The sequence below is a fragment of the Asterias amurensis genome, chromosome 1, assembly GCF_032118995.1.
Source record: "Asterias amurensis chromosome 1, ASM3211899v1".
NCBI lineage: Eukaryota > Metazoa > Echinodermata > Asteroidea > Forcipulatida > Asteriidae > Asterias > Asterias amurensis.
The window spans coordinates 1456547-1477838 of NC_092648.1; the positions used below are offsets into that span (position 1 = coordinate 1456547).

Sequence of the window (21292 nt, forward strand, 5' to 3'; positions counted from 1 at the left end):
AAAACGAACATAAACATCACAGTGGGCTTCAGCTAAACTTGCAAAATTTGAACGCCCTGTTTGGGAAAAACCTGAAGAGATCCCCTGGGATTTCCAAGGGTTTGTTTGCTGGGGGTTGGTCAGGTAGTTTGAACACCGGGCTCTGGGGTTGGTCGAGGGGATGATAGATACAAAACTTACCTCCACAGCAGTATGACATGATCTTAGAACTCCTGTTCCAGTTGCATGCATCTGTGCTAAGTTGTAGAAGCCCAATATGTGTCCGGACTGGGAGGCCAAATTGAAGTATTTGACGGCCATCTTGTAGTCGCGCTGGACACCAAGACCATCTGTTGAAAACAATGCAAAAATACAGTAGAGTTTTTATTTAGAAAAATGTATACCACGTCAATCTTGTCAATATAATGATAAACTACATTGATTATTAAAAGAATTTTCAACAATGAACGAGCTTGTCCTTTCTTGTGAAAACTGCAGCTTAACTGCACTGGCAAGCTTCTTTAAAAAAAAAATCAATGAAAAATGCCCAACTTATTAAATTTTCTGATTCATATGAAAAGAAAGGGAATTATATGAAAAGAAAGACAATTTTTTGTTATTTGAGTGTGAGAATGGGAATTTGTTGGACCAATAAACCTGCTACACTTGCTTCCATCACTTCATTGGAAAGTTAACATTATGGCAAATCAATTGGTCAACAAAGTTGCTAGACAAACCTGAAAGAAAAAAATGCTGTGAATAATAAGCAATGTGTGTGGCCGTTTGGTTGCCGGTGCTGCATACTCTTAAGGAGTTGAGATGTTTAAGATTTACAGAGTTAATTGTAACATGTTTTCAGGGGCTGTACTTGGCTTGTAAAAGCACAATAATTATCACTACTAATATTTCATGTATTTGCTTCACCAAATCCAATCTTCAAGGCACTCATCAACCATCCCTTCAAAGTGACCTTTCACTTATTGTCCTTCAACTCATATCGTTAAAAAATAACTACGATTTCTCTCCGATCCGTTTCAACCCACGTACGGAAACAATGAGAGAAGAGCCTTTTTCCATAAAGGACACACACTACAGGTGGCATTCCATATCTCTGTTCGCTTTGTGTAGCGATAAAGAGCAACACCGTTGACTGATGGAGGGCCTTATTTGTTCCCCGGTCCGACCACGTTACCAAACAACACAACACCTGCTCCAGCTTCCCCTCTAATCTCTCATCTTTTCAACGACAAGCCATTCCAGGAAGCATTCCAGGAAGCGCTTCCCAACATCTAGGATTAACAATTTATACAAGCGGCTCTTTCAAAAAGCTCCAAATAATCTCCGATCATAGAGATAGTTCTAACATTAATTTATCAATATAATTTCAACATTGACAGATATTGTAACTCTGTTCCTGCAGCCAACAATGGGGTAAATTTTATGAAAGTCTGTCAACAACAAATAATTGTTTTAAATCCTTACGAAAAGTGCAATGGATCACGTCACATCACATCCAGGCTGCCAAACTCTCTGCTTACGATCACTATTCTCCGCTTACTGTGCAAGCGCCGAATATCTGGCTAGCTGTGTAAGTGATGGAGCATGCATGCGCACAAGCCAAAATTACCTGCTAACCCTTGAAATACGCTTGAAGTAAGCTCAGACTTCTCTGCTTCAGTACATGTACAGTAAGTGCTGATTCTTTGCTTGCGGTAAGCAGAGCCATGACATTGGGCCCTGGTCATTGCCTTGGTGCCCCTAGAATGTTCCAGGGCCAAATTTCACAGAGTTGCTTAAGCAGAAGAAATTGCTTAAGAAATGAGCAGGATACCAGAACGGGGCCAGAACAAACTGAAGTATTCCTCATAGAGTTGCAAGGGGGACAACAAGAACGCTCCCAAATAATTTTGTCATGGATTTACTGGCTAGAAGATGGAACCACGCAGGCCAGCTGGGCCTGCGGACTTTGCTCAGCTCCGATGCACCATGTGCGCCAATATGCATGCAATCTTTCAACCTGGTGATGAAGTTTGTGTCACTGATATCCTTATCCATATTCATGTAGATCTTCAAGTGTTGGTTTGTTACACGAGTGTTAATTCCAATGTGAAAGGATACACTCTAGCCTGAACAAGTACATGTATGTACTGCCAATATGGTTTAGTATATGTTACTCTGATGTATAATTCTAAACATAATTGAATTCAAGAATAGATCTAGTAACCACACAATGTACTTATGGGTGTATGTGATAGACATCTAGAAACACATTAAAGTATACCACATTGCATTGATAAAGTTAGAAGTTTTCCCCAATTGTTATCTAAAAAAAAAAAAAAAAAGGGAACTTCTTCTTGTTCGCGTGCAACCTTCAAATCCTACAATGTAATTGAAGATAACGGTTAACCGCACTGCCAGACACATCAGGGCAAACCCATTTTTTTAGTCTTTAATGTGCATTGAAAAGTGTTTTAATAATACATGGGCTACAGCTATACGTCCCATCCGAAGGATGTCCGAAGGATGAACAAAAAAGTGTCTTGCTTATGGAAAAACGTGTCAAGACCAGGTCTCGAACCCACACTCTGCTGATTACTAGAGCTTAAAACCAAAGAGCAGATTTCATACGTATGGACAAGCTGATTTTCTTCACCAAGCCAACTTAAAAAGTCTGAATTCAGATCAAAGACTGAAATTTCTCAACACTGGAAATGCAAAATTTTCCTTCATTGTCCTTTTTTCTTATAAACCTACTAATTTCAAAGCCTTTGGCCTGGTCCAGCACACACCATTCAAAGCGCAGGTGCTTTGAGAGTTGTCCGTTAAGAACTAAAGTGCATGTAATACGGTATGGATTTTCCACAATGTATTTGATGTGGATTCTAATAAGCCAATATCTCTTTGGAGGTGAGGCTGTTTTTTACTTCATAGTTTGGTAATAGAAAGCAGATGGTTAAAGTGAAAAATTAAGGTACAAATAAAAACAGAATTAAATTGGCACTAGCCATAAACTGATTACAACTTACAAGCAGAAAAAAACAAAAACAAGAATGGTGTGTTGACAACACATATGCCCCGCTGAGATAGGAGTTGCTACACCAAGTCCTTTTTGAGTTATTGTTGTAGCCAAAATGAGCCTAATATTTATCTGAGGGGGTCCAAAACAATAGGCGTCTAGGGGATCGTATGAGTAATCCACAAACCAAGTTTGAAATTGATACGCCAAGTCCTTCTTGAGATACATGTATCACTCGGACGACATTTCTTTTGTTTTAGCCATAATGAGCTTAATATTTATCGGAGGGGATCCAAAAACAATAGGCTTCTGGGGGATCCCATGACTAATCCACAAACCAAGTTTGGAGTTGATACGCCAAGTCATTCTTGAGATATCGCTCGGACAACATTTCTTTTGTTTTAGCCATAATGAGCTTAATATTTATCTGAGGGGGTCCAAAAAACAATAGGCTTTTGGGGGATCCCATGACCAATCCACAAACCAAGTTTGGAGTTGATACGCTAAGTCCTTCTTGAGATTTTGTTTTTAAACTGTCAGCTCAAATTTAAAACAAATCCAACTTGTTGTCCATTTTGGCAACAAATGCATACACCAAGTCTACAAATGTGGCTTTTATTATTACTTAAATAACAGGCTGGCATTATGTAATTTAAACATGTAATTTTAAACCAACTGATGATATGGTATGGTTTGACAGTAGGAGGGTTGACTACGTATGTACAGTATACGTGTACATTGTACTTGCAGTCACCACATAATATCACATCGCATACTGTATCCATCATTTCATCAACCATCATTAATGGACATACAATAGGAGGGTTTACATTTTTGCAACAGTTGTACAAAAACAAAACCCGGGATGAAAAAAAAAACAGTAGCACCTGCCAATCCCATCAACTACAAACAGATAAAAAGTTACGACAAAACTCAATTACTAATAAAATCTTCCATCAGAGTCAAGTTCTTTCCTGGATTGAAATTGTCTCAATATTTCAACGAGAGAAATAACTGTGATGAAACAAAAACAAATGCCGCATATTAGTGGTGTCAACCAAGTCACACACAGTGAGGAATGTAATTGGTTTAGGGACCGAAGATTTCTTGTCAGATAACATTACAGAGGAATGTCTGGTTGATGCTTATAGAGCCAATTGATTCTTGATTTCATTATCAAATAAAATGTGACTGAATAAACTAATAAACACCAAGAGTACAGTGTGTTTGTTTTTATGTCGCAAGACTACTTGCACTATTTTTGTGGCTGAACTCTAAAATTAAATATTTGTGTTAATGTATGTTTGTTATTTGAGCTTACTGGATAGGGATTGATAAAAAATGATAAACTTTAGAGACAAATGTAGAGTAAATAGACTGACAAACTGCAGTGTTAAAGAAAGTCAAGCTGTAGTGACATACTGTAATGTAAAGTATGACTTATTGTAATAACGTAATGGCAACTTTCGGATCAATCAGCTTGTTTCTACTGCTCCACATGACTACTTCTAGACCAATCAGCTTGTCTAAATGTATCACATGACCACTTCTAGACCAGCCAGCTCGCTTCTATCACATGACCACTTTTGGACCAATCGGCTTTTCAAGTTAACTGTACCACTTGACACCAGACCAATCAGCTGATCTTAAGTGTTTGATTAATAACTACAGAGAAAATATCTGAAATTATATCTTGTATTATTATCAGTAGAAAACAAAGTTGAAGGGGTTACTCACTGTAAAACATGGTCCCAAGTTGTAGTTGTCCATCGACCCAACCCTGTTCAGCTGCAGCTTGGAAATACTGGAAAGCTTTAGCATAATCCTATACAAAGAAGAAAAATAAACACATTTGATTGAAAGATGTCCACTAATTAATAACTCAACGTCAGGAACCAATCACGTTTCCGGACTTGTTGTTTTCTTCATTCATTAGGTACCTACCCAACCATGACATTTAGTTATAATCAGGTGTACCCATCTGTACTTGTGTTTGTAATAACCCCCTCTCCATATTTAATCAAGTAATGCTTTATTCCAAAACACTAACCTCTCCAGACATGCGTAATAATCGATTAAACAATTTGCTCTTGATCACTGCAATTCGGAAAACAACAAATCGCACAAGCCCAAAGCACTTTTAATGGTGAGTTGTTGATGATGGTTTATAGGGCCTAACATTTGAACCTTAGTATAGCCTTTCTCAAAGGCTAAATGACAACACTCACATACAGGGGCATTATTATGTATCAGATGCAGTCAGGTGGAAAAGATGTATGGGTTGAAAGCCAAAGAGCAGAGATGGGACAAGTTTAAATCTCTGTAGAGCAATTCTCTGTAGAATAATTCTCTGTAGAGTAATTCTCTGTCAAGTATTTCTCTATCGAGTTATTCTATGCCAAAATATTCACCTTCCAGTAATTCTTTCACCCTCTGTTGATTAATTTTCTGTCAAGTTATTCTTTGTATGAGTTATTTTCTGTGGAGTAAATCTGTTTGAGTAATCCTCTGTAGAATAAATGTGTTTGTTGCGCGAAAACAGGAGTGGGTTTTCCCGTTATTTTCTCCCGACTCTGATGTCCGATTGAGCCTAAATTTCCACAGGATTGTTATTTTATATATAAGTTGTGATACACGAAGTGTGGGACTTGGACAATACTGTTTACCGAAAGGGTCCAATGGCTTTAACGTATTGATCAAATTGATCACCCATCAATCTATCCGCTGGCTATAAATCAATAATAACCAAAAGGCTAAAGTGCAAATCCCCCTGTGTCCCTCCCTCCTTCCGGACAGACAAAGGTAATATTTCTACCCAAGGGGATGTTTACCAGCCGCAATGAGAATTCAATTTGTGGAGTCAGTAAGGTGTTAAACTACCCAACAGGTTTGGCAGTGGACAGGATTAACCTCCAGGGTATGACACTTCCAGGTGCACTGAAGGGAACCGTCTTAGAGTGATAGCACTCTTCGGTCAGACTCAAACCGTCTTATCTTTGAAACTTCCAAAACTTTCAATCTATAAGTAACTAAAAAATATACTAAGCAGTGTTGTAAACATGTAGCTAGAAATTTTTAGTGGTGAGCTCTAAATCAATCTTAGTCAACCAAAGGCGAGCAGTTCACCAAAATTATTCATGTCTAGATATGGTGCTATCATTGCTGAAGTGCAATCAGGGGGAAATCTGTGCTGGGCGACACAGTGTATTTTGCTCAGCACAGTATATTTTGCTGGGCAAATTCTTTCTTTGTTCTGGGCATTTTCCTCCATGGTACGACCAATAAACTGAATTAAATTGAACTGAATCTAATGCTGCCAAGGAGATTCAAATCGCAAGTGGTGTATAACTTGTAAACAATTTTTTTGCATAGAGATATCGGCAATAAGATTTAAGGTATTAAGTATCGCATTATTTTAATATCATCAAACAAAAGCAGATATTTTAATCCCCTGAAAACCAAAAAAAAAATAAAAAATCACAAGGTCAAACAATACATATACATTGTATATATACATGTAGGCCATCCCGGCCCAATTTCACGGCTCTGCTTACTGCTGAATTGCTAACTGCTGAATTGCTTACTGTGTAAGTGCCGAAAGAATGCCTCTTATGGAGAGCAGCTGCGCACAAGCAACAATTCCTTGCGAACCCATGAAATACGCTTGACATAAGCGCGGAATTCCCTACATCCTTAAGTGCTGATTCTTTGAAGAAGAGCAATGAAATTGGCATGGGCCAGCACAATCTTAGTTGTAATTTGGGAATCAAATTGCCTACCTGGTCAGTTCCTCTTCCATACATGTACATCAATCCTAATCCACTCTGTCCAACAGGGTTACTCTGTTCAGCTGCTCTCTTGAAATACTGAAAAGCTGTGTGGTTGTTCTGCTTCACAATAGGGCTTCCTTCAGAGTACATCTACCAAATAAAGATAGTACACAATGAGTAAAGGAAACGGGGTATGGGTGCAGTCGACTTAAGTCACCGCTGGTAAGAAAAGGGGGTATGAGTGCAGTTGACCACCTATGCAGTGCTGCCAACATTTGCATCAGAGAAATTCTGTTCACAATCAGGGAGATACGTGTATGTAGAATTACTATTCATATATGTTGGTTTGCGATAACACCATAAACCAAAATCAAACCAAATATATATTGGTACCTCACCATGCAATGCCTCAAATCATATATGTAATACTTCAAGCTAAATGAATAACAGGCCAAAAATAGGTCGACATGGGTGTACATTTCTATACATCTCTTGGTGTTTCGACTTCCATAACTTTTGAACCAAAGGTGGTATCAACACGGGGTTTTCATATCCTTTAAGCTGAGACTGTACTTCTTTCAAATAGATTTAAAAATATAAAAAATTAACAAGGGTTGACAAATGACACATTTTGCTTGATCACATCACATATACAGGGAAAAACGTTCCATAATCAGGAAGAACCTTAAATTAGTTCATCAAAACAAGGAAAGATTGGTTTATTTTCAGGTTTTCAAACATGTCATAGTACATTTTCAGTTTACTGCTTTTACATGTAGCTCACTTACCTTTCCTAAGAATGCCTGTGCAGTTGCATCACCAGCTTCTGCAGCCTGGGTGAAATACTCAAAGGCTCTCTGCATGACAGAACAACAACAAATAATGTTGTTAAGTTTCTTTTCAAACTAGAAATGTTATAGCAAACTACCGAAAGGTTGCCAAAGAAAATAAAATGTACTTTCGCTGTCAACTACGTGTGGTGGATTTCATGTTCACACCCGCACAAAATTCAAGGACACACTACAATGTTGCGTGTGTGTGTGGGTAGGTATCCACATTCAAACCGGGCACCTATAACAAAAGGGACAATAGGTTCACTGTTGCTATCACAAACAGTTGAACAAAGAAGGGTCCATAATTGCAGGTGTTTACACACTTGCGTGTGTGTGTTTTAATGCTTCATACAAAGTGTGTACATGAAAAAAAATATAGATCTACTCTAGTAGGGACTTGAAACACTATGCGTACTTCCACAAGTCCACACGATGTTTTATACAGCCTTGAGGAATAAGCCTTTTTGAGGTATGGGGGACGTGATAGGAGTGTACTGTTTGGTTTGGGTGTATACACACAAATTTACCCAAACCTTACAGTGTTGTAGCATTGTGTCCGCCATATCTCAATAAGGCCTTTTTCCTCAAGTGAACAGAACAAATAAATGTTGGAAGGGCAGGATTAGACTAACTTAGGTAGAATGGGTTACGGAAAAGAGAGAGCTAGAATGAAAAGGAGGGGGGGGGCTGCTCACCATATGGTTCTGATTCACACCGCGTCCTCCTTGATAGTTCAACTGGCCCAATCCAACCTGAAAATACAAGTAAGCAAATTAAGTGATGTTCATCCTAACACCGTGAAAATATCTCTGTGAAGTTACACCAGAAACAAGAGCTTGATTTCAAAAAGAGCTAAGAACGTTCTTAAGATGTGGAATCTAGTATAGCAATCTTAACAATCTTAATTGCTAGGAAAGGTTAGAATAGTAATATTATTGATGGATTTACAGATTGCCTTTCGCAAGCCTCAATATGTTTTACATTATAAATAATATGTATAAAGGAAGATAAACACAAACATTTTACAAAAACTTTGAAATGATTTTGTTGTGTGCAAGACCAGAATTAAAATAATGTAAGTCTTACTAATTTCTGGTAACAGAGGCCATCATCCATTAGGGTTTAGATTTGAATAAAGTCGGGTACAATGACGTGTTTGATCACAAGTTACCGCTTACATTTGAATTCCTTGAGACAGTTGCTACGTCACATGATTCAGGGCAAGCTTTGCATAGTTATTTAAGAGACGGTTTACACCCATACAAAGTTCTGAATGAATGTGAATGGCACAATGGTGATACAATCAGACCTGCATTTACCAATGTTTACTCTGATTTTGTGCGGATGGTTATAATGTAACAAGCAGGGATGTTTGGAGTATAAGTCTAACCTGTGCCTGAGTATCTCCTTTATCTGCCAGGAACTGGTAGTACTGGATCAAGTCTTCATCTAGAGTTCCTCCGTTAGGTCCGCTACTGTCCTCTTCATCAAACAGACGAATACGCTGGACTATACTACCACCACTATGGGATACTTTATCTGCCACTACACATCAAAATAAATAGATAGTCAGTGGCCTATTAAGTAATATTACTGACGAATACGCTGGACTACACTAACACCACTATGGGATACTTTATCAGCCACTACACATCAAATATAAATAGACAGTCAGTGGTCAAAGTAATATTACTGACGATACGCTGGACTATACTACCACCACTATGGGATACTTTATCAGCCACTACACATCAAATATAAATAGACAGTCAGTGGTCAAAGTAATATTACTAATGAATATGCTGAACCATACTACCACCACTATGGGATACTTTTACTGCCAACTGACAATAGACAGTCAGTAGCCTAGCAAGTGTTCTGATGAATATGCTTAACCTTACTACCACCGCTGTGGGGTACTTTATCTGCCACTACACATCAATATAAATATAGTCATCAGTGAACAACTTCGGTGGCAATACTTGCTAATACAAAAATAAAAATCATGTGACCTACAGTTGCTGTTTTTTTAATTTGCCTAACTTAACTAAACCACAAATGAGTGGTTTCAAGTTGGTTGCCTATCTCGGCCAAAGTTAGGCATTTTTGAATGAGACCAATCATAAGCTACTCACCTCGGTTGGCTACTTTTCTGTAGTATGTCAGCGCTGTCTCACAGTGTTGATTCACACCAATGCCTGACCAATAGCGGTATCCCTATTGACAAAAAACACACTTAATGTTAAAGACACTAGACACTATTTGTTAGCATAAAAACATACTTGGTAACATTAATTGAGAGCCGTGAATACAAAATAGTTTCTAAACGCAAGTTAATGCAACTCTTTCATTTTATGGCTCTGACTAAACACTAAACCAAGCCTGTTGCACAACTCAAGCCCGTGAACATTAGGCCAAGCCTTTCGGATTGAGATCTGTCAACAATTTGGAAATTGAAAAGTTTTTGTACTTGAACTTCAAACAGGAGGACGGGGACAATACTGAACGCAAAGCCAAAGCTTCGCTTGAAGAAATTACCCCTTTTTTTTGGGGGGGGGGGGGTACACTATGCATTGAACTTCTGAAGGGCCATAGCAATTTTCTTCTGTTAAGGCGCACTTCTTTGAGGAAAATATTTCTTTTTGTTTTGGGACTTTGAAAAGGGCACAACAGTCAAAGCATAGGGCACTTGCTGTGGTACCAGACAAGAGTTAGGACAAGAAGTTCGTCCTGACTTAGGATGGGTTCAATGCATCCTAATGTCCAAGGATACAGAACTTAAATCCTCCTAAATCCTAGGATTTATGCTAAGTTAGGAAGAGTTTGGTAATATTGACGGCTGGTACCATACTTTGTCTTTAGTCATGGATAGCTTCTCCTACAATCTGAATTTTAGTGAAACATACGAGACATTGAAACAATCAAACTTACCAGAATCATCTGGGCATGCGGGTCCCCACCGAGGGCAGCAAACGTGTAATAGACCAACGCTTTAGCCTGGCTAGAGTTGAAAACTATGCCATTGGCATACAGAAATCCCAAACCCTGTGGACAAAACTCAATAAATCAATCAACATCATCTCCACATAGATTTTGCCGACCTACTAGACAATGTGACCTGAGACATAACATGTCACATGTTTAGAAAAGAGCTGTCAAGTCTGGACTTTCTGTTGGCACGATTTGTACACAGCCTAATTAAAGAAAACATAAAATCTCATATCTTAAGGGGATTGCACTGTCTAATTCTTATCAACTTTTGATACGATGAAACTTGTCCAGCTTTTACTTTCGTAACTTTTACTTTTATGCAGTATCTTGCCTGCCAGAAAAGCCAAAGAATGTATAAGGTCACACTTGTTTTATAGCCTTAAACTTTTACTGGACCAGAGAATTTCTTACAAGACCGGACCTAAAATGAAAGAATGCTAACTTCATACTTGTAGTTTCCCATTTGAGCTGTTTTTGGATCGAGGACTCGGAGAAGATTTATCAATTTTTTCTCATGGGTTCCTTCAATCTTCAATAAAATTGAAAATAACTTGTATTTATCTGTTTAAAGACACTGGACACTATTAGTAATTGTCAAAGACCAGTCTTCTCACTTGGCATATCTCAACATATGCATAAAATAACAAACCAGTGAAAATTTGATCTCAATCGGTCATCAAAGTGGCGAGATAATTATGAAAGAAAAATCACCCTTGTCACACAAAGTTGTGTGCTTTTAGATGCTTGATTTCGAGACCTCAAATTCTAAATCTGAGTTCTCGAAAATTAAACTCATGGAAAATTACTTCTTTCTCGAAAATTACTCCACTTTAGTGGGAGCCGTTTCTCACAATGTTTTATACTACCAACCTCTCCCCAATACTCAGTACCAAGTAAGGTTTTATGCTAATAATTATTTTGAGTAATTACCAATAAAGTCCACTGCCTTTAAATGACAAATACAGCAAAGTTTAATGTAACTCACAAGACCCTTGGACTTGTACAGTCTTTAGTTTACTGGCCAAAAGCTTATTTCAATTGTCTCAGCCCTGGCGTCCAGTGTTAAATTTGAGACCTGCTTAAAGAAATCAAGAATATTTTTTTCGGCTAGGCCTTGTAGATTTGTATACTTACCGTTTGGCCTTTTGGGTAACCCTTGTCAGTAAGTCTTTGGAACATGTCTTTGGAACCAGTCAGATTCATTGGGAGATGGTTGCCAAAGAGATAGGCGTATGCCGTCAGCTCCTGGGACTTGGTTTGGTTGATGTAAGCTGCATCTCGCAGTAACAAGTAACCTCTGTTAACAATGAGACGGATGGGAAAAAAAACAATTATAATAGTAAACATATACCTTGTGAATTGTATTAAAGGAACAGGTTGCCTTGGATCGGTCGAGTTGGTCGAGCATTTGTTATAATATGCATATGGGTAGAAAGATGCTGTAAAAGTAGAATACAATGATCCACACAAACATGCCTCGAAATTGCACGGTTTTCCTTTTACCTCGTCGACTAACACGGTCGGCCATTTATGGGAGTCAAATTTTTGACTCCCATAAATGGCCGACCGTGTTTGTTCGCACAGTAAAAGGAAAACCACGCAATTTCGAGGCAAACTTGTGTGGATCATTGTATTCTACTTTTAAATTATCTTTCTACCCATATGCATTTCATAACAATCGGTTACAAACGCTTTTTTATAGCCAACTCGTCCGATCCAAGGCAACGTGTTCCTTTAATTGTTATGCCAAAAACAGAACAAACCCCATACCCTGGGGGAAGGGCAAAAACAATGAAATATATGAGTTTTAAAATTATGGCAAAAAAGGAAGTGTACTTTGCCTGTTGTACTGTCTGACTATTCATTATCATTCATCAGTAGTTGTGTTTTATTAAAGTAAACTTGTTTTATGAATGAAACATGAAGGAAAAACAATCCACTACACTTAATTGTTGTACTTTTGATCTACCCAAGGAATGAAATAAATAAATAAATAAATATAAATATATCATATTTTCCTGCGGATAAGACGCTCAGCGGACAAGATGCAGAGGCCAAATTTTACACTTATCATCCACCCATTATCTGCCCTACTAAAGGATTTCCCATAGAATACACAAACGATGTTAGTGCCCAACTATGGGAAACCCTCCAGATGAACGAGAAGTCTGCTACAGTGCTAAAAGTCAATCTCAAAACAATGTCATAACTTGTTGTCCATTGACTTTATGTACGATCCTTATGACATTCTAAAACTTATGTTTCACATACTGAAAATGCAATCTGGCACAACAAAATACTCTTCTCTTCTTTTACAACAGAAAGAGAGATTCAATGAAACCGTCCAATATTTTTTGAAACCATCCAATATTTGTTGTACTTACTGCTTGATCATATCCTTGCTTCCACTGAGGAGTGGTAATGTGTCCTTGTATATCTTATTAGCTGAAAAATAAAAAGACAAGCTGATAGTAAACAAAAGTTTTAAAATGAATCACAGAAAACGGCAGGCCTGATACATCATGGAGAGAACAGAGGCAATTGCTTCAACGCCCCAGGGCCTTGGTGCCCTTTGAAATGGTCAAGTAGAAATATACAGGTGCCCTTTCACGATGGTTACACAACAATAAAAAACTCACCCCGTTCCCATAAATCAGCTTCCTTTGGATCTGTTGGTTTCTTCCCAAAGAGGGCCTCGTCATCTGAAAACACAGAAAATTCCATTTGAAAAATAACTAAACAATCTTAAAAAGGAAATTGTCCATATGACAAAAGCACTCTGTTTTGTATTTACAAGTAACATCAACTGATACATTGTTATTGCTAAAAAAAGATGTCCTTTTTATCCTTAAATACGGGCTACACCATGGAGTAAGCCCGTACCATCTTGCCCAAACGAGGCTTTCTTCACTGTGAATCGTAAGGGAAAGATTGACAAGTTTTTGGTAACCATGCAGCTCTCGCCCCTGTTTGTCTACTATTTTCCTTAGGTTAAGAGAAAAATAATCTCCTGTTAAGAGGAATTAATAAACTAACGGGGGCAAGAGTATTTAACAGACAGCTACTGTTAAATTTGTATCAATTGTGACACCTTATAATTCAAAATGTTTTTTTTGTTTTCCGTACCTTCAACAACCTTCATGGCAGGTTGGCGTAGAGGTGGCGCTGCCAGTGGCATTGGGGCAAAGTCGTCAGTTATAATGTCACTCTTCTTGTCTTTTTCTGTTGCTTTACTCTGGGGTTGCTGTGTTGGTTGGTCAGGCTGGGCTTGCTGCTGTCTTTGTCCTGTTGGTGTGGTAGGTTGCTGCCTAGGCTGCTGTGGAACTCCTTGCTGCTGTTGTTGCTGCTGTTGGTTTTGCTGCCTTTGAAGTTGCTGTGCTTGTTGTTGTTGCTGCTGATACTGCTGTTGTAATACTGGATCCAGCTGTTGTTGAACTGGTGGTGGTTGCTGTTGTGGAACTTGGTGTTGATTGTGCTGCTGCTGTTGGTTCTGTGCTTGCCCTTGTTGCTGTGGAGGCTGATGAAGCCCTTGTTGCTGCTGTTGGAAAGTGTGTTGCTGCTGTGCTTGCTGCTGTGCTTGCTGCTGTGCTTCTTGCTGTGCTTGCTGCAGTGCTTGTTGCTGTGCTTGCTGCTGTGCTTGCTGCTGAGCTTGTTGCTGCTGACGATAATGCTGCTGAGCCTGTTGTTGTGCCTGTCGCTGCTGACGAATTTGCTGCAGTGCTTGTTCCTGTGCTTGTTCCTGTGCTTGTTCCTGTGCTTGTTGCTGTGCTTGTTGCTGCTGCACTTGTTGCTGCTGATGATGTTGATGTTGCTGCGGTGGTACAACATGCTGCGTCTGTGGAATTTGCTGCTGTTGATTTGGTGGTTGTCCTTGTGGTGGTTGCTGCTGCTGCTGTGCAATAGGTTGTTGAGACTGTTGAGGATGGTGTGCATGCTGTTGTTGATGGTGAGCATGCTGCTGTTGCTGTTGTTGTTTTTGGTGGTTCAATATTTGCTGTTGTTTGAGCTTAAGCTGAAGCTGTCTTAGCTTTTCCTCAGATTCATCTTTAAGCTGTTTAATTGTCTCTGGGTCCAAGATATCCTGTTGTGAATTACTGCTCCTCTGTGAGTCAGATTGCACAATTTGTTGGGATGGGTCATCTGATTTAACCTGTTGGTTGTTCGACTGAGCTGGCTCATTGGAAGAGTGAACATTCTCTGTTGGTGGTAAGTTTGATGGGACTTGGGAAGCCTGCTGTGATGCTGCCACCCTTTGATCCACTTCACCTTGCTGCTGCTGCTGCTGGGTGTGCAACGTTTGTTGCTGTGGAGTTTGGGAACCAGACTGGTGTTGATGTACTTGATGAGAAGGGTGGTTGACATTGCCCTGTTGAAGCACAGTTTCTTGGGGCTTCAGTTGATGGTTGATATTGGTAGTTCTTTCTACATTCACAGTTTCCTGGTTTAAATTTCTTGTATCAGGTTCATTAATATTTCCGCTAACATCCGCTTGGTTGCTAGCAGGGTTCCTAGGGGCACTCTCCCCTGTTCTATAAATCTCCTGTTGATGCTTGGGTTGCTGGGTTGCTGACCCTGGCTGCGTCGCTCCAGGATGCTGGTTATCTTTTACCTCGCTGTTCAGTAGTGGCTCTCCATTATTACCACCTTCATCTTTGGGAATTTGCTCAGCACCTGTAAACAAATGTTTCAATGATTTTATTATAAAGATGATATCAAACCTAGCTTTCCACCACTTCAGAGTTTTATTTCACAAAACACGAAGGTTCATCTTTGAAATCTAAGATGAGTTGTCAGTATTGCCATGGAGATTTCGTGTTGTTACATCATCACTAAACTGTGAGAACAAAGAGTTTTAAGTTTTTGGTGTGCTCTTGTTTAAAGGCAGTGGACACTATTGGTCATTACTCAAAATTAGCATAAAACCTTACTTGGTAATGAGTAATGGGGAGAGGTGGTACAGTCATTTGACCAGTTCGGGATCATTGACCAGTTCGGGATCACTTCAACTTTGCAATAACCAAATAGTTATATCACTTCTCATTATTACCAATTTCTGTTGATAAATGTGAAGATTAACACCCATTAAACCAACAAACCCAAAATAAGGTGCCAAACATCATCAGCAAATAAATTATGGCTGTTTTCCTGAAGGTTGTCTGCGAAATTTATCATTTTTTTGTGTAAAAATATTGATTGAAAAACACTGTTAAAACTTCTTACCTTTAGAATTGGAGTGCCGGGGCAAAAAATATTTATGTAAAATGATAAAAATGTGTAAAAAAACATTCCTGTAAATACTGTGCAGGCACCTTGTTTTTTTGAGGAGACGAAGTTACCAAAATCTTCTTTAGGGGGGCAACTTACCCTTGACCAGTTCGGGATCACTCAACATCTCATTGCGTCAAATGGTGCCGCACTAACTTACTAAGTATGGTAAAATCATACTACTGCAGTAGAAAGTTTATTCAGATGATTTTGAGAAACATTACTTCAACAAATTCTTTTAGATATTTTTTTTTTTTGAGAAATTTAAACTTGGAGGGGTCGATAATGCTTTTTAGGTTCGCTTCACTTTTTCATTTGCCTTTGCTGTTGTTTTGTGGTTTTGTCGTTGAGTTTTTGCGCTGCTATTGAAGACACTTGCATGACATTCACTAAACAAATGAAGTCCAAGTCCATGCCAACACACCTCTGAAGTTTTGTGTCCTTGAGGGACAGTTTTATGAATGGGAGTATGGGTTTGCAATAAAGGGCACTCTACTGATTCAGAATAGATTCAACTGATCCTGAACTGGTCAAACAGGTGACAATACTTTTCTTAAAGCCTCTTCAAAAGAACTAACCTTTTTTTGTCAGTGAATACTTGGTGAGTTTTATGTCATGTTTAGGTAAACTGATAAACCTTTTTGTTTAAGATATCAAAGAGATTGCGACAAAAAACAATGTGAATTCAAAAAGTGATCCAGAACTGGTCAAATGACTGTAGTATAAAACATTGTGAGAAATGTAGTTTTCAAGAAATAAGTAATTTTCCACGAATTTGATTTTGAGACCTCAGAATTAGTTGCTGAGGTCTCGAAATCGAGCATCTGAAAGCACACAACCTTCTTTTATAGTTATCTCGCAACTTCGGCGACCAATTGAGCTAAAATGTTCACAGGATTGCTATTCAATGCATGTTAAGATACACCAAGTGAGAAGACTGGTCTTTGACAATTACCAATTAGTGTCCAGCAGACCAGTGTCTAACTACATAAAAAACATAGGCCTAACTATAAAATAACCTGAAATTATTGATAGGGTCTATATTTAATTAAGCCTGACTGAGTAAAGCCCAGTTCGTACTTCCTCACTGCAAATGCGATGAATGTTGACGTCACATATTCGCAACAAATATTTCGCAGCGATTGAGTTGTGCTCAACTCTCTTGCGAATATCGCTGCAAAAACAGAGTTGTCAAATTCCTGTCAAATTTGCAGTTCGAACCCGGCTTAAGGCTCCTTCACAAGTGACATGACTGAGCTGAGCTGAGACTGAGTGAGTGAGCATGCACTGTGAGAGGGAAACATTATTTTGTTAATTGCAAAGTGAAGTCTTTAGTCTGCACAAATTATTCAATTTGACTAGTCAGCTAGATATTGTAATGACGTTTCAAATGTGAATTATTATGTGAATATATCCTCCACCCTCCCCACTTCCTTGCCACTAACAATTAATTCACAATACATAATGATTATCTAATATCTTGCCTTTCAAAAATTACCCCCTCCCCCTTCCTTTTGAGTTTTGTGCGTCATGTTTCTGTTTGTCATGTCTATTTTTATTTATTTTATTTTTTACAAAATCATAGTAAAATTTAACTTACCAGAACCACCACAAGACAAAAGGCAACACAGCCAGGCAACAGTTAATCTCCGTGCTAATACTCGGCTTTTCATAATGATCTTGTTTTCTATCAGCAAGAGTTTAGCTCAGCTTACATAACACTTGTCAGTTTGTGTCGTCAGAACGAAAACAGGAACTGAAAAAAAAAACTTTGTTTTTTTAGACTCGTCGACGTGTTTGGCTGTCAAATAACCTCCTGCAACGTATCAAATTCATACCAAAAGCACTGTACTCCATGCACTTGTTTGTATCATTTCAGGCAACAAATGGTGAAACAATTTGCTTAAATGTTTTGGGGTTTTGTCCCCCAGCAAATATTGAGTCCGACGAGCTTACACACATAAACACTGTCAGAAAATGTTGCAGACAAGATTTTGCACTGCAAGAGTGCCAGATGTGTACTTTTCACTCTTACCTAAATGCTTTATAACATCTGGTTTCATTGGTCAACGCTGTACGCACGCTATGGAGCTCCTAAAATTATTTGGCCAATCAACTACTGCCACATATAGCAGTGATACAGTCTTGTACCAAGAACAGCGAATGCAACCTGACTATCACCGTACGTTCCTACAGAGGGCGGGCTTGTTGTTTAACGGTGTGTTTATTTTTTCCAACTCACGACAAAAGGAAGTTCGAGAAAATCGTTGAAGCTTATCTCCTACATTTCAGCTTGATGTAAACCTTGTGGACGGGGTAAGTAAAACATATCCGAGTGTGTATTGCGTGGTTTTGAATGCTATGACCAAAAGAAGGGCTGTTAAACCTAGAGTAAAAAGTAAAACTGTTCACATGTTTATTTTTAAATTAACCAAAGTCCTTTTTACAATTAATTTTAGTTAAGTTTTGTTTTAAATTTAGTTCTTCAAAAACCACTTTCGCTGAGCTATAGATGTAGACACATTCTTGATCGTACCTTTGGATCTGAATGCACAATGTTTTCGACGACAAACCACACATTTTATCCCATTTTTGCCGAAAAAGAGTTAATAAATTAAATTTATTTTCCGGGTAACGCACGGCATGGACAACGCGCATGCGTGAAACCAGCGTACCGACACTATGGACCAATCAAAACACACAAAAAGCTTACGTCACGTACGTGCGTTTGACGTACCTGTTATAATCCCTTTTCCATTTTGTTCTTATTTTCAATTTGGTAATAATAATAAAAATAATAATATTGAAGTCTTATATAGCGCATGTATCTACCAAACAAGGTACTCAATGCGCTGTCCTGTGTATATACAAACTTACAGAAAGATAGGTAATTGCAGTGATGAATTTTGAGACCCAAATTATTATAAGTCTTTACAAGGTACAAGGTGCTATGGCGCATACAGCAGCCACAGCCAGGTACACTGGGGCGATCACCATCTCTTTTTGAAAAGTGCGTTGGGTTCTTTTACATGCGTTACACAACACATGGGACCAATGGCTTTATGTCCCATCCGAAGGACGAAGCAATGGTTAAGTGTCTTACTTAAGGACACAAGTGTCACGACTGGGGATTCTAACTCACACTCTGCTGATCAGAAACACCAGAGTTTGAATTTGGTGCTCTCCAACCGCTCGGCCATGACACTTTGAAGTCACCCCCATCCACCTTATACTCTATCCAATGGCACAAGCCCCGCCCCCCCTCTCCAGTCAGAACCCTTTTGCCACCTGCACAGATATGACTTGGGGGAAAATGTACATCAATGTCTTTGCCTTGACCCCCCCCCCCCCCTTAAGTTAAAAGTTACTGATTTGATTTTATTTGGTTAATTATTATTATTCTGTATTACCACATTAAACATAAATTATTGCAGTGACATATTTATCCAAACTACAAATGAAGGATAAAGTCAAGGCTATAGTGTTTATATTCCTTTGTGTGAGTTTGCCGAGTTTCCTTTAAAAGGAAGATCATCCAATCAAAAAAACAATCCACTTTTATAATTGCATTATTATTTTTTATTTATTTTATTTCAATCTTCGGACATAACTCTTTGTTGACAGGGGTCGTCCAGGGTAAGGCAAAAGTATAAAGAAAAAACTGTCACCAAAGCTTTAGCCCTCTCTGGATTATTACATGTATTATACAGTAGGCCTATACGGAAGTAATATGGGGTGAATTAATGGGTGAAGATAATACAAGAGGAATTGATGGTCATCAAATAGTATCCTTTCTCCCTTGGGTGGCATTAATTATTGATCTTCATAGATTTCAGACGCCACTGTGGGGAATCTTCAAGGGTAACATAGAGCCCCATTGACCTCTCTGTTGTATCTTGCTGTATGTAGACTTGTAGACAAGTCGTTAAATCGGCCCCACGCGCTGAGTCGAAATCGGGGAGCCATCAGTTCGCGCGAGAGCAGTGATCTCGCGAGACCACTATCTCAGCGCGTGGGGCCGATTTAACGACTTGTCCACAAGTCTATGCTGTATGAGGATAGTCTCATAAATTGTTCAGCTGAGTATTTGTTAAAAAGGTTTCTTTAATAAGGCAATGCATCAATGTATCAATGTAGGCCCTTGCTTTTGCTGAGGGGGAGGAGACAGGTTTGATTTGATACACGTTGTGGCCGTAATGGAGTGGTTGTAAGATGATTTGATGCATATTTAATGGTTTTCGTTCTCCATGAGATAACACTATTTAGATCTTGGTAGATTTCTTCAGACGGACTTGGAGAAATCTCAAGGGTAGAAAAGAGACACATTGACCCTATTGGTATACCATACATTGCGATATAAGGATAACCAAATGGATAACCTATTCGTTAGCTGAGTAATCGCATGCAGGGTTTCTAATTAATAAGGCGATGCATCAATTAGACATATGATAGTAGGCCGTGTCTGAGGGGAAGGTGGATAATGGGGTCCAAACGCCAGTCTCCGACCCCGACCTATTTAATTCATTACAAATAGTCCAATCAATTTTCATGATGGATCATATCGACTGTTCTCATGGATAATGCTTTATTATGAATTAATAAACCGTCAAACTGAATCATTTATCAGGCATGGTTCTAATTCACTGACACAATAAAGGCAATTGCCTCCATGCCCCTGGCCAATGGTCCAGTTTACTAGAAACTAGCAATTATCTCATTAGGTTCCCTCTTACCAACGAGAAAATGCCTTGGTGCCCCTGCATGCCCTTTCAAAAACGAAAAAAAAAAAAACCCCACAAAAACAGGCCTGTACCATACTAATGATGAACTTCCATGTGGACGTTTTTCCCAATCTCAAGTGGCACGAGGTTCTCTGGCCCAGTCCCCCCCCCCCCCTTCCCCAACCTCTTGTATTTTCAACGATAATGTCTTTATATACTATGTTTATCCCTTTGTGGTATTCCATCAGTTTGCAGTATCAATTTTTTTTTTTTTTTTTTTTTTAATTCTTTTTTTTATGAAAACCAGAACATGTGAACGGTTAAAAATCAAATAACGAATTACAATGATAACAAATACATCATATTTTAACAAAAGTATGATTAATGTAGTTCAAATCAGGCGGCCCACAAGGCTGGCTCATAAGTTGGCGAGTCGTTTATGTCAAAGTTCGACTCGGTTACAAAATGTCTGAAGTATTGTCAGACCAGCCAGGCAGTATATATACTGAACCATTTATTTGTGAGCTGTCTGTTTCTGGCAACAGGTCCGTTAAAAATTAATACCAACTTTCATTTTAACTAAAACTGAATGTAAAATGGTGCACCAAACAACGTAAACCATTTGTACAAAATATAGTGCGTTAATATTTTACATCCATCTAGGCGCCATTTTCTTTAAATAAAACATCAACTACGGGCGTGTTGGCTTCTCGAAAA

General features: G+C 38.7%; 1 protein-coding gene across 2 annotated transcripts in view; it reads right to left on the minus strand.

Moving 5' to 3' along the window:
* Positions 1-17831, minus strand: part of LOC139941880 (protein sel-1 homolog 1-like) — a 65293-nt gene extending 47462 nt beyond the window's left edge. Inside the window, exons 1-14 of one of the 2 annotated variants that reach the window (XM_071938532.1) lie at positions 17811-17827; positions 17455-17610; positions 13716-15260; positions 13229-13291; positions 12974-13034; positions 11724-11886; positions 10530-10643; positions 9734-9815; positions 8989-9143; positions 8294-8350; positions 7554-7622; positions 6775-6915; positions 4733-4820; positions 181-329 (exon numbers count right to left, since the gene is read on the minus strand). In XM_071938532.1, the coding sequence (XP_071794633.1) occupies positions 181-329; positions 4733-4820; positions 6775-6915; positions 7554-7622; positions 8294-8350; positions 8989-9143; positions 9734-9815; positions 10530-10643; positions 11724-11886; positions 12974-13034; positions 13229-13291; positions 13716-15260; positions 17455-17527 (2760 nt within the window). In that variant the 5' untranslated portion in view covers positions 17528-17610; positions 17811-17827. Of the gene's footprint in view, positions 1-180; positions 330-4732; positions 4821-6774; positions 6916-7553; positions 7623-8293; positions 8351-8988; positions 9144-9733; positions 9816-10529; positions 10644-11723; positions 11887-12973; positions 13035-13228; positions 13292-13715; positions 15261-17454 lie in introns of both variants that reach the window. The other variant, XM_071938523.1, reaches the window with a different exon arrangement.
* Between the last annotated feature and the right edge of the window lie 3461 nt (positions 17832-21292).